Below are 14,081 nucleotides of genomic sequence, written 5' to 3'. Positions count from 1 at the left end.
AAGCTCCATATGAATGCTCTATTTGAACCTACTAGGTGACAGCAGGAATTCAAAGTCAGAAATTCAGAGTTCATTCAACACATATTTCCTGCTCCTACTGGTCTCCACCCAACTAACCATAACGCCAGTTGGATCAAATCCCAGGACCCAAGAACAATTTTTTACATAGCCATTATGCCCACCTGGCCTCCAATGAGGTCAGCTACACAGACAAATAAAGAACTATTGTTAGCACAAACGTGGAACAAGCATATTTCACACAGTGGCATGAGACCAGAGGCATTCAATGGAAGGTTCAGAAGGAGAGACACGTTAGTAGGGTGAAGTTTTCTACAGGACATTACAAAGGAAAGGTGGAGAGGTGGAAATCGGCTGGAATAAATGACCATTATGACAGACCAGAGGAAACTCAGGTGGACCTTCAACAGGAACATGGAACCAAGGCATATTTTATTACAGGAAGTAGATGAAGACTGGAAGCATTTCAGCTTATAGACAGGAATATGAACATGAAAGGAATGGGAACCTGTAACCAGCATAGGGCTGCACTGCTGAACTCAGGAATCACTAACACAGCAACCATGAGAACAGGGAAGACCCCCAGGCTCATCTACTAAGGATAAATAAGGATTTTCACCTTATACCATATACTGGTGGCAAAACTGATCCAAACCTTCCCATGTGGCTACCTACAAGCATATCATCTCCACAAGGTTAATGAGGCCAGAGTTTAGGCTTCTGAGGTCCATGACCAGGATTCAATTTCAGTTCCATTATTTCTTGTGTGGCTTTGTACAAATTACTTGGCTTCTCTACCCTGTATCTCAGTTTCCTCATTTGTAAAATGGAGATAATAATGGTACCTGTTTTGTATTGTTATTATGAGAACTGACAAAGTTGACACATAGAAGGAACTTGGGTCACAATAAATGCTGGTAATTGTTAGCTGTTAGAGAAAAGGAATTGGGCAGTTACTTTTCTTTGCAATACTGGGGATTGAACCCAGAGCCTTGCACATGCCAGGCAAATGCCCCATGACTGAGCTACACCCACAGCCCTGGTACTGGGCAGTACTAAATCTACCATGGCTCAGTTCTTAGTCCAATGGACAGATGTTGGACCTTTAAAATCAGACCATTACTAGTAGTCACCTTTTACATAGGCTACCTTAATTGAGAAAATGTGTTTACATAGATTCTGTCCCCCAAATTAGCATTTTATTTTACAAGGATATACCATAAAGGTCAACAAAGCCATTCTATAAATAAATAAATGTGCTTGCCACACATGTTCACTAGCCATGTCTGTGGTTAATTAATCTGTAAAGTGTGTGTGCAGTACTGGGGATTGAACCCAGGGCTTCATGAATGCTAGAAGGCACTCAATCACAGAGTTACAACCCCAGCCCTGTAAAGCAGCTTGAGTGACAGGCCTGGAATGTGAGTTGGTCAGATGCGGAAGGGTGAGTGTTTGTTGGGAGGAATTGGGTAAGCAAGAATCAGGGCTCTAAGAATCAGAAGAAACCAAACTCATGTAGAGAGGTCCTATAAAGCTTCCAAATGCCCATCTTATCATAACTTATTAGAAAGCAAGAGAAAAATAATTGCTTTAAATGGAATCTTATAAAAATGTGTTGCTATCAGCCTTCTAGTTCTCAATCTCCAACAAATATAGTTTATATTTTAGTTTGTGGTTGCATAGCTATATTCTCATGATGGGGAGGGACTAAATTGCCCAGGATTTGAATGTACAGTACATTATTCTGAGGTTCAGTCAGGAAATGCCATTTGTAGCAATATAGGTTGTTTCTGCTACAAATGGTTTCTACAAATGGCATTTAACATTTATAGTTGAAAAGAGGGGTTACTGAGTTGGTCTTTACACAGGCAGGCAAGAAGACGGACAGGACATAGAGCATGCACAGATCACCTGCTGGTCACTGCGCACCTGACAGGCAGGCGAAGTAGAGGGAGGAGAAAGTGTGATCACTTTTTTGGGGCAGGTCCGAGAACGTTCCTTTTCCCGTCGCTTTTACACCAATAGACACAAACAGAGAGAACAATGTTGAAACAGTGGCCACATGAAGGCTGGTTCTGGAAGGGTTGAGGGGCATTTTCCAAAGCACCCTGAAAGGCCCCTTCCTTGCCCCTCCACATCAAGAGCAAATCACTGTGTGGTTAGAGAGGATGGCTTGTTGCAAACTCTTGTTGAGCTCCAGGTCAATCTGACACCTTATGTTAGGCACAGATGGCACAGGTAACCCATGTAGCTGGTGAGAACTTGTGATGTAGCACTTTCTAAATGCCAGGGATCAAGGGCTTTAGCAGGGAAGTTGGAGGACAGGAAAATCATCTTGATTATAATAGAGAAAAAAGGCATATGGGTCCACCATCAGGTGATCTAAGACTACCTTTCAAAGACTGGTGACACAAACCCCACAGCAATAAAGCAGAGTTCTCCCTCAGTCATTTGTGACAGTATCCCTACCAATGCTTCCCTGTTTTCACACTCTCAATAATATGCAAAATTTTTGAGAATACCAAGCTAGTACAAAAAGTACAGGAGATAAGATAAAATAATTAGGCATATTTCGCTTATTAATACCATATATATCTTCATGGCTTTTTTCCTCATTCCACACCCTCTAAATATTTCCTTCCTTGTGAATTTACAACTCAGAAAACTTCTCTGCATTTGAGGAGCAATTGTACATTATCTTAGGTCTCTGATTCCTTTCAGGTAATTCTTAGTTTTCTCTGCCCAGATGACTGCATGGGGTAGACATGCAGGTGAAGCCAGCAGGAGGAAGGCTTTGGTAGCCATGAGACCAGGGGAAGCAACCCTACTGTTTGTTTCCACTTCATGTGACAATCTACTTCCAAACCAAGGCTGGTTCACGCACAGTTTGTGTGCAGGATGTACTTCTGGGATCAAAAGGTAAAAGGGCAGGGAAGGAAAGAGCTACAGTGTTTACACAGGAAGGTTAGGAAAAGAAGTCACTGGCAAGCAGAGTTGTTATTCATTTCCCTTCTTCCATACAATGACCGAAATTGACACTGATTCTCATGCCAACTCAGCAGTCACTGCTGTGCCTGCCACACCTTTCTACCTCAGTGGGAACCACATCAAAAGAAACACAAAGTAATCCACAATGAGGTGCTGCCAGTCAGCACCCAGTTACTAAAGGGAGATAAGAGGCAGCAATCAGATCAAGTCAGAAGCATTGGCCAAAGTGCCTTTGAGTTCTTCCTTCTTCAGGTCTCTATAGAACCTAACACCCACTTGCATCCACTCTAGCTTTCAGGAGATAAATTTAGAGGCCAAGATTCGGGAGTTAAGTGTTAAGAAAAAATTATATGTGAACATTATAAATTTCAAATACTATACTGTGAGGTAGAGTACGTCACAGTGCTATACTCTGCAACCACATAAATTCACAAACTTCAACTCTATATAACGTAAAGCACGTAAGATTCTAATAGGGTTTTCATTACTTGTGATTTCTCACCATCTACTCAGTTGCTCTTCCTAGCTATAATCTCTGTTGCTCATTTCCTAGAGTCTATGTTTGATTTTAAGGGTTTTAATTTGCTGAGTAGATGGCCTATCAGTATCACTCTACTTCATTGATTGTGACCATAATGATCTGATGACAAGCTGTGTAAGTTGGATGAACAATAGTCTCCATACCAATCCCTGCAAAATGCTACAGAGTATCAGACAATTCATAAGTACTCCCACAAAACCAAGCTCCTGATGCCTCTTCAGGGCAGCATCATCAGGTGATGAACTGACGAGTCTATCTTCACCAGGACTGAGGCCATGACTCAGTCAGACTTCTCAAGTCACACTTGCTGCCCCACACTTCCAAGCCCACAAAACTGCACCAGGCACATGTCCTGTAGGGTCATCTATCTATCCAATCTATGCATAGATTGCTCTTGATCTTCCTCCTACTTTGTTTCTATCTCAGGCCACCTTTGTGAATTTAGATTTTTTAGAATCTAGTTTAGTGTTTGCATCATGACTCAATATCCTCAACAAAAGATTACTTTTCAAATCTTATCTTCCACCTAGACTTCAATCAAAGGGTAAGAAAATAAAATATAAGTAAATTTTTGATGAAAACATTTCAGAAGACCACTCTGAAGCATAGAGAAAGGGGAAGTTTGACTTCTGCTGTGAGTTTGGACACTGCTCCCAAGATTCCATCTTAGCCTCAGGGGTCATGCCTTTCATGTGGCATATTATTATAGTTTTAGAAAGTAACATTTTTCCTGAATGCAATTTAAATAAGGACCTGTTCAAGGTTCTCCAGCATCTCCTACCATCAGAGGCTGTTCTACAGCACAAGAGGTAGGTGAAGTCTATTGTAGAAGATGATAATGAAATCCAGGGTCAGCTAATCTGATTTCTCAGTGTCCTATCAGTTCTAAATGATATCAAACTATATAAGAAAGCTAATCCAGGCTCTCTAGAGCAGAAATTTGTTCAATTGTGATGTGAGAGAAAATACAGCAGAGGCTTCTAATTCCTCAGATAGGTTTTCTATTATAAAACAGGTGGTGTTACCTGCTTCTTTCTATACTCTTAGTATAGAGATCCTGAAAACGTTTTAGTGACAGTGCCAAAGAGGGTTTTTTTTGGGGGTGGAGAGAGGTATTGGGGGTATTGCTGGGGATAGAACCTAGGGCCTTGTACCTATAGGCAATTACTCTATCATTGAGCTATACCTTTGGTCCCTCAAAAGAATATTTTATTAGTTAATCGTTACTATATACATTTTGAGATGAAATCTTCTATATTGCCCAGGCTGGCCTTGAACTCCTGGGCTCAAGCAATCCTCCTGCCTCAGTCTCTCAAATAGCTAGGACTCCACCGTGCAGGCAAAAAGTTATTTCAAGTATGGACAAAACTCCAAGAAAATGCCCATGACACCTTTATCCAGGGTTTGAAACAAACAAAATCATACTTCAAAACTATTTTCATGATTGACATTTCCCCATTTCACGTAAAAAGCTCTGCCAGCCACCCACTCCCCTGCCCAATTCTCAAGTCTGATGAAGTCAAGATTCTCCCTGCAATGGACATGGGACAAGCTAGCAAAAAGTCAACATGGGACAAATGTTACAACAGTTAAAGCCTTAAAGACTGATGTACCTAAAAAGCTTATTAAATCACTTCAGCTAGTTTCAGCACCAAAATTAACAGTCTACCTTTTAAACTGGTTTCTTAAATCTCAAGGAGTTAACTGAATTATGGAATTGAATCAGTATTGTCTGCTAAATGTTTTCTCAGAGTCACTGCTCAAATGAGCACAGTCTTCCACGCCTTGTGAGCTGAACTTCTAAGTGCAGGTCTGAACATGGGCTGACCCAGAAGCAGGAGAAGGGTGGAAAGGCCTAAACGCCATAGCCCCCATCTAATCCCTGGGCAGTTCCTTTACCTGTTTCCATTGGGGGATGGGAGCAGGGAGACCCTGCTCAGGCAGGCAGCTGGTCGGCTGGCTGACCCCACGCTCTTGTGTCGGCTGTGACACACAGGCCAAGTGTGGGTGGGGGACAGGACATGGAGACAAAACAAAATAAAATACATTAAGGTAGGAAAAGACACCAAAAAAAAGTACCCATGGAAGACAGACATCAATCTATGAACTGTGGAGAAGTCAGGTAGATTTTACTATTAGAAAGTTACACTTAAAAAAAAAGAAAGAAAGAAAGAAAATAGCCTCCACAAACCAAAAGCAAGTACAGAAAGAAGAAAAGAACCAAAAAGGAGGAAAGAAAGAAAGGGCGGGGAGGGAGACAGAAGTTGTAATTCTCATTATCTTTCCCTAAACTCAAAGCTCTCTATCTAAACTACTAACTCAAATTTGAAAAAAATTAATGAGGAAAGCAACTTTTTCTTACAAGCAAGCTACCTCCCAGGGAGGGCATTCTAGCCTGCCTGAGGCAGGTAGAACCTGGGGCTGCCAGAATGTCCAGCAACCTCTAATGTTTCCCAGTGAATACTACCATCATTCCTGCAAGCACAACATGAAAAGATAGGCGTACAAGCACTAATAACCAAAGATTAGATGTGGTCAGACTCCAAGCAAAATCAGTGCTATCTGCCTGGTCCATAGGGACAATGGCTGATATGAGTATAGAGAAGATAAAGAAAGAAAGAGAATAAGAAGAATAGGCCTCCTGTCCTCTGGATAATCTTCCAGGTTATCAGGGAGTTGTATAGGAAATTTTCAGTGTGAATATCAAAATCCCAGTGCCTCCTCTTGTAGGAAGCCTTGGTGAAGCAAGGGAGCAATGAGACCTAACAAGGACAACTCAGGTCAAATACTGTCTGGTACTCTCATGCATGAAATGGGGTGTGTAATTTAGTATCCAAATGTTCACATTCCTAGTAATATCCTAGGAAAACAATTTGCAACACACAAAAAGAAGCCTTATTGCAAGAATGGTTACCTCTAGTTCATCATGAAAGATGGGGAAAAACTAAAACAACCAACACTCAAGTGACTCAGCACATTTTGGAAAATGCCTAAAGAGAGTTTGGAATACATAGGAATGTGCCTAAAGTTGAATGATAATAGAATAGAAAAGTACATGTTAAAATGACCACCACTATGAAAACAAGAATGCACGGGGGTGGGGTGGGGGGTGGGGCAGAAAGAAATGTAGGAATATATTAGCAAAATTATAGGTGCCTCAATTATTTTTACTATGCTTTTCAGCATTTTCGTCAATAAACACATACTTTTATAATTTAAGTGTGTGTGTGTGTGTGTGTGAACTTATGTACAGATAATCATATTTTTTTAGATCCCACTGACTGTTAAAGACGCCTTTGACTTGTGCAAAAGATAAAGTAGCCCTGAATGCCAAAGATGAGCTTAGGAAATGCTCATCTCTATCACAGACAAGAAAAAAATCAGACACTAATCTTGAGCATATGAGCAACACAGTCCATCTCACTGAAAAGATCCTCCTTCCTGTGTGACCTGGCCAGTCTGGGTGGGAGATGGGCTTACCTGTCTCCGTATGCCTGTGGTCTGTGCAGGAGCATTCTCTTCAAATTTGGCCAGTAGCTGGGTTGCCATGTACTTCACTTTGTTCTGGTTTCCAATGGCAACATCCATCCTCCTGTCTGTCAGAGTGCTCACCAGTGTTGGTCTCTCTCCTCTGTAGCCCCGGGAAGTTTCTTCCTGGCAAATGGCAAGTACCAGAGAACCAGACTGTTATAGGGACCCTTCAGTTCCTCTTCCCTCAAAGAAGTGTGATCTGGACCCACACAGTGGCTTTAGGTTGAGTTTAACAAGCTCTCATTAAGGTACTAATCTCCAAATAGTCAGCAAGACCCTTGGCACATGGGGCATTATAAGGATTCTTAGACTTGTGCTGGTATCACCATATCCCATAAAAGCCTCTATACTTGGTTAAATGTGTAACTCCAAAAAGATAAGAAGGCCTCAGTGCATGTGTGTCTATATATGTTTCCTGGTTGCTCTCTAGAAAATTAAATATAGGCAAAGGTTCACAAAAAAAGCATCTGCCTACAGAAGTTCTCATAAAGGATGAAAACGCAAAGATCTAGCAAAGCAGATTGGGAATTAATTTAAATCAAAAAGAGAAATTCAGTGTAATAATTCTAAGCAAATTCCCAGATGAATCTCACCTCCTCTGATTGACTGGTCTTTCTCCTCTTTCCAGCCCCATCCAAGTCCTTTTCCTTTTTATCCTGTACCAACAGAAGAGGTAAGCTGAATTATTCTGGCCACTACACTTTGCCATTAGCTTGCATTTACCAGAAAAATTATTCCTGCCATGTTGGTACCTTGGGAGAACGCTTCCGAGAGATGGTCTGCCCAAGTTTGCTCAGGAAGGAGATAGGGGATTTGGTGCTGGCTATCAGAACTGCTTTCTCCTCAGCATTCAAGTCCAAGGTGTCTGTGAACAGAAATCAGCAATGTTCAAGAAAAGCCCTGGAGGGTGCTACAAAGTCCTGACCAGATCCACTCTCCTTTGGAGAGGCTTCATGGAAAGGAATCTTAGGAAGCTCTAAAGGCAGATCTCTGTAGTAAATGCCACAAATGAAATGCAAATTTGAGTCTATATATTAAGCCTTCTCTTTTCTGTCCACATAAACAAAACCAACTCTTTTCTCAATACACTTCAGTTACAAAAACCTGTCCTTCTGCTTTTCTAAAGTTGGTGAGTGCTGAAGCCTTACTTTGATGATAAAAATTTCAGGACAGGGACAGGAAGGGGGAGAGCAGAGCAGAACCTAACAGGGTCAGTGGTCTGGGTGGATTCAGAGGCCATGATCTTAGTTGCATATAAAGGGGTTCCCCCTAAATGAATATACTTGTGATAGAGTTGCACATTTCTCTTTTAAGAATGGTATATGTAATCAGTAAAAGCCTCAGATCCCCATAAGAGTCATGGGCTAGAAGACAATGGGGAGTAGTACCATAAACTTTGTGGATTCCAATATTTTATTAGTAGCAATAGTAATTTTTAAAATTGTAATTGAAACTAATAAAAAAATACTAATATTTATTAAGTGGTTCCATTTTCCAAACATTCTTTGTAGCATATCATAATGTAATTATATATATATAAAATCCCCATTTTACATATGGGGAAACTGAGGCAAAGAGAAATTTAGTAATTTGCCCAAGGTCAACTGAGATATAAAGTCAGGTCAGATACCATGGTCAACAGTCTTAAACATTATACATTTATTTCACAGGACAATAAATGACAATAAGAATATTTTTTTGTAGCCCCACAACAGATGGAGGCAGCAGGCTGAGAGTCAACAAGAGATTTTTGGGAAACCCTAAAAGGTAGAAAGAGAAGCTAGAAAGGGAAGAGTTAGAGAAGAAAGGAGAATAAGCTAGTAGTGCACCATTACAGAAGATGAGAAAATTTTAAGGAAGAGGAGATTATTCTATAGTACTGAATGATGCAGAAGAAGCAAGTGCATGAGAGATGAGAAAGAATATGGAATGGGTGATTCTTCCTAACTGTGAAAAATGGTGTTGAGAGAGTAGTACAAAGAGAAGATGGATTTCAAAGCATTATAAAGTTTAGGCAGTAAGCACACAGAGGCCACAACCACGAACCACTTCAGAAGGGCTGGTTCTAAGGAAAATGGTAGGAGAAGGCAGGAGAGTTGAGAAAAATAAATTTTGAGGAGGAATGATTTTTGCATATTTACAGATTAAGTACGAAAACTTTGGAAAATAATGAATGGTTAAGCACATAACACTAGAAAAGAGAAAAATAATGAAGCAAGTTTTCAGAGATTTCCACTGATAGTCAAGCAGTAGAAACAGAGTAAGCCTGAGCTTGGTGGTATTGTATTTAGTGGTACTGATGAAGGGCACAGTTGGAAGGAAAGAAAGAAATGCCTGGGCAACAAATCAGCAGGAAACTAAGAATTCCATACCACACCAACCAGCTCCTTACCAGTGGAGGAGAGTGAGTCCTTAAACATCTCATAGAACTGAGTCAGGTACATCACCATGGACAGCTTGTCAGGTTCCCCTACAGAGGCCATGTCTTTGCCTGTCATGATGGGAGAGATGCCCAGTTCCTTCTCAGCAATATCAAAGGCCAGCTGGTTATTCTTTTCCACATTTTGTTCATCCAAAGAATCAAAATCTCTGAGACACAAGGAATAAAGAATAAGGACAAGGAATAAAGACCAAGTTGGGCTGACTGTCCTCAAACCAGAACATACAATGTTGCAGGATCACAGTCATTTCTAGGTCTTTTTGGCTAAAATCCAGGGAGCAGTGTATCACTGGGATCTGAGAGCAGACCTGTTTTTCTCTCCTCTTATTCTCCTTCCTTTGAGTAAGGAAATGCAAAGCTGCCTCAACAAGAAATAATTAAAGATCTACCCAATAAGGAAAAAAGAGGGAAAAGTTGAAAAGGCTCCTCTCATTTTTCCAGTAACACAAATTACTAAAATGTAAGCTCAGTACAGGAACTGTCTTTAATATATATTCTTCTACAACCATGTGTCCACACACTAAATGAAAGTCAAATAGTAATACAAATCCTATCTGGATCAGACTGCTCCTAATAGCCAAAGATATCACCTCCATGGCCCTTGGCCCTGGCAAGCTACTAATGTCCTAAATCAGCTCTGGTAAATCTTACTCAGCTTTCTCCTGATGGGAAATTCCAAAACCTTCTGCAAAAGATTTTCCCATTGCTAAATTTCCTGAGTTTTCCCAAGTGTTTACATTAACAGACATTTCCCAATGGGTTTGAAGCTTCTTGCTATTCAGAGTGATGTTTGACAGCATTCTTCTTTAGGTGACTTCAGATTACCTGGCAGCCTTTATTATGTGTTAACCTACTGACCCTGTGGCATTTTTCCATCAAGGGGGCAGGGGAACCACTTCCTTTTCTCTCACGGCTTTGTGTTTGCTGTAACTTCCCTGGGACTTCTCCAGGCAGACTTTGGTGTGTTCTAACAGGAACGTGTCCCGTCTAGACCATACTCACCCTACTAACCCATCCACTAAGTCCTCTCAACTTTTCCTTCTCCCTTTCTTGCTATTCCTTTGGGAAAACACTGATCACCTGCCTCATCTTCTGAAGCACTTTTATGCCATTTGTCATAATTTTTTTCAAGCTGTGCCCCCCGCCCCACTCTATTTCTTTCATGGGAGTGAATAAGCACTATTTTCATTTGCCTTCTACCAACTTCTGGATGAGTTGAGTGCAGAAGCATTGGAGGTCGCTTATATTCTTTCAAACACATTAGAAATCCTCTTCTCTCTTCTTGCAATGCTGGTGGAACCCAAGGCCTTAAGCAAGGTAGGCAAGTGCTCTTCTGAGCTATTCCCCCTATCCTCCCCATTTAAATTCTATACTGTGCAAAGCTGTTTTCACTAAATCTGCCTCATTAATTTATAACTATCACATATGTGTAGGGACTATGAATTTTAGGATTTCTTTCTTTTCTTTCTTTCTTTTTTTAAGTGCTGGGTATTGAACCTAGGGCCTTGTGCTTGCTACCAACTGAGCTATATCCCTAGCCCTATTTTAGGATTTCTTAAGCAATAATTAAAATAAACAAGAAGTGGATCATTAAATGGACCTAATGATAAAAGGGCAGGTAGCCAGAATAATTCAATGTACTCCAGTTTCTGAATCTTTCTATTTGGCTTCCGTGGAAACAAATGCCTGAGGGAAATCCAGTCACCACAGCTGACCTGGGGTCAGCCTAGTACACTGATTTTGTAGACAAGTGGGTAAAGAAAGGATACAAGAAGAGATGCTACTAGTATACTGGGTAAGAAGACATGAATTTCATGAGCTTCAAAGAATTGTTTACAAAAAGTATAGTCTTTAACAAGAAAATACCAAATGAACCATCATAAATTGGGTAAGTATTATTCATTGTTTTCTGTTTCATTGGCAGTGACATATTTGTTTTGAGCTAGCCAAGTGTTCAGTGTTCTAGCCAAGTTTCCCTTGTGACCAATAGCATCTGAGAGATGGCTGGCTGAAATGAAGAGTTCAAACTGGGGCCAATAAACAGAGTTTTCCCTTGTGTAAAGTTAACAGGTCCAGGTGGGTGTTAAAACCATTTTTGACTTTATGAGAGCTGTGATTTTTAAAAACCCAGTTAATTTCCAGGTGCAGTAATTTACACCTTCAATCCCAGCAACATGGGAGACTGAGGCAGGATTGCAAGTTGAGGCCAGCCTTAGCAACTTAGTAAGACTGTCTCAAAGTAAAAAAATAAAAAGGACTGGGGATGTAGTGAGGAGGTAGCTCTGTGGTAAAGTGCCCCTTTGTTTAATCCCCAATACTCAAACTAACAAACACACAACTCAGCTAATCATTCCTGGATTGAGCAATACAATGCTTGACATATGAGGTTTTAAATACAGCTAAATCAAAATCCCAGTATTCTAGAGAAAGCATCCCACTATGCACCTCATTTTGGGAAAAAGTACAAAATTTGACTACTTGATAGCATGGTGCTCTGAGATCCTCGGTGGATATAAAATAAAAGGTACAGTCACGACTTACATCAGATCAGGACGGTATCTGTGGATAATTGCACATAGGGCCAGGCCACTTTTCCAAGACATGGTGAGATCTGTCACATTTACTCCTGTGTAACCATCTGTCTGCCTTTGGCACCAACCCAGCAGTTTGCTTGAACGAGCTACAGATTCTAAAACAAAAGAACAACTATTAATGGAAGTGTAGTTACCTAGTAACACAGATATAAGATGTGCTTTGCAGTACACACACCAGTTTGAAAAATTACTAACAGTAGGGACAAAAATAGTCATTTCTATATTTCAAAAGAAAACAGTGAGGTCAATGTTATAACTGGAATGACAATATTGGAATTTTAGGTACCAATATACCCAGATTCCAAAGTCAATGTCCAACCTGTGAAGAGACTAAAAATTCACAATTGGGTACTTTTGCTAAAGTCCAGTGATCCTCTGGCACTCCTGAAAACCAGATTAGATGGAACAGTGTCACCTACTGAGCTGTCACCCTCACCTGCAGAGTAGTCCTAGGATTTCCCTGGAGAGTCGCTCAGCTGAGTCTGAGGAAGGTTTTTTCTCCAAAGCAACACTGGGAAAATTCTATCTAGCAGCACCTTAAACTGAAAGCAAATAAAAGCCTTGCCCTTATAATTTCTAAGCCTTATAATTTCTTGAGCAATTTGTCAAGTGATAACACTCTGTTAGGCTAAGGACCCCAGACTACAACAATATCCCAGACCCAGTTTGGCACCCTGTATTATATATGATCACATCTTGAGAAACTGAATAGGCAAACACATATACCTGGATGTTTTCTAGTTCACTGACATGTTTTCTAAAACCAGAATGATCATGCAGTGGAAGAGCTATAATATGAATGATTTAAGAGAATCTGTGAATTCCTATTTGTGTCCAAGAAAGTCTGTTCCCTTCCCTAAGGCAGCTGGAAATATTTAGCTTTGCACTAAGTCATTTAGAGATTTGTGAACATAAGATAAAAAACTGTTATCATAAAAATCCTGGTTAAGTCTTTCACAGGAAATATATTCTGAGATAACATATATAACCACTCCTAGTGCTATTTTTTTGGCTCAAATATTGACTTTATTCCGATGTTTCCCAAGTCTGGATATCCATTCATTCAATATGTGCTGGGCAACTCCAATACTACTACTTCTCAGCTACCATGAGGTAAGCAGCTTTGCTCTACCACAGGCCCCCTGCCAAGATGTTCTGCCTTACCTCAGTCCCCAAAACAATGGAACCAAGTGATTGTGATCTGAAACTATGAGCCAAAATAGAACTTTCTTCCTTTAAGTTTATCTCAGGTATTTTGTCACAGCAATGGAAAGTTGATGAACACAACAGTCCAGTGGAGAAAGGAAAATGTTTTAATCTGCCTGTTGGTTCTTATATTCATCTTGATATCCCCAAAGCACATCAAATTCAAAATGTCCAAAACAGAACTCAAACTTTCTCAGTTTCCCATTCCCTTGTTGAGACTGATGCAGTACCCATCTCTTGCTTCTAAGGGCAATCAACTGCCAATATTCACTGATTCTGGCTTCTTAATAATCTCTCACATAGGGACTGAAAATTGGTGTAACCACTCTAGAAAGTATTATAAAGACTCCTCAGAAAACTTGAAATGAAACCACCATTTGACCCAATTATATATATCACTCCTCGGTATAAACCCAAAGAACTTAAAATCAGCATACTATAGTGACACAGCCACACCAATGTTTAAAGCAGCTCAATTCACAATAGCTAAGCCCTAGAACCAACCTAGATGCCTTTCAACAGATGAATGGATAAATAAAATGTGGCAAATATACACAATGGAATACTCCTCAGCCATAAAGAAGAATGAAATTATGGCATTTGCCAGTAAATGGATAGATGGTACTGGAGACTGTCATGCTAAGTGAAAGAAGCCAATCCAAAAAAACCAAATGTTCTCTCTGATATGCAGATGCTGACTCACAATGGGGCAGGGGTGGAGAAGGTTCACCGGATTGGAAGGGGGAGTGGGAGGATATGAGGG

General features: G+C 40.4%; 1 protein-coding gene across 15 annotated transcripts in view; it reads right to left on the bottom strand.

Moving 5' to 3' along the window:
• Window positions 1-14,081, bottom strand: part of Mical3 (microtubule associated monooxygenase, calponin and LIM domain containing 3) — a 194,980-nt gene that overhangs the window by 92,139 nt on the left and 88,760 nt on the right. For 13 of the 15 annotated variants that reach the window (XR_007108323.1, XM_047549517.1, XM_047549518.1 and 10 more), the window contains exons 12-18: window positions 12,060-12,207; window positions 9,471-9,667; window positions 7,831-7,943; window positions 7,672-7,734; window positions 7,028-7,201; window positions 5,447-5,530; window positions 1,948-2,028 (exon numbers count right to left, since the gene is read on the bottom strand). Coding sequence is in view for 14 of the 15 variants with exons in the window: in XM_047549517.1 (XP_047405473.1) it covers window positions 1,948-2,028; window positions 5,447-5,530; window positions 7,028-7,201; window positions 7,672-7,734; window positions 7,831-7,943; window positions 9,471-9,667; window positions 12,060-12,207 (860 nt within the window). In the remaining variant the exon portion in view is untranslated. The remainder of the gene's footprint in view (window positions 1-1,947; window positions 2,029-5,446; window positions 5,531-7,027; window positions 7,202-7,671; window positions 7,735-7,830; window positions 7,944-9,470; window positions 9,668-12,059; window positions 12,208-14,081) is intronic. The other 2 variants (XM_047549515.1, XM_047549516.1) reach the window with 1 other exon arrangement.

This window comes from Sciurus carolinensis, chromosome 4 (assembly GCF_902686445.1).
Source record: "Sciurus carolinensis chromosome 4, mSciCar1.2, whole genome shotgun sequence".
Lineage (NCBI taxonomy): Eukaryota > Metazoa > Chordata > Mammalia > Rodentia > Sciuridae > Sciurus > Sciurus carolinensis.
This window is presented reverse-complemented; position numbering and strand designations above follow the sequence as displayed.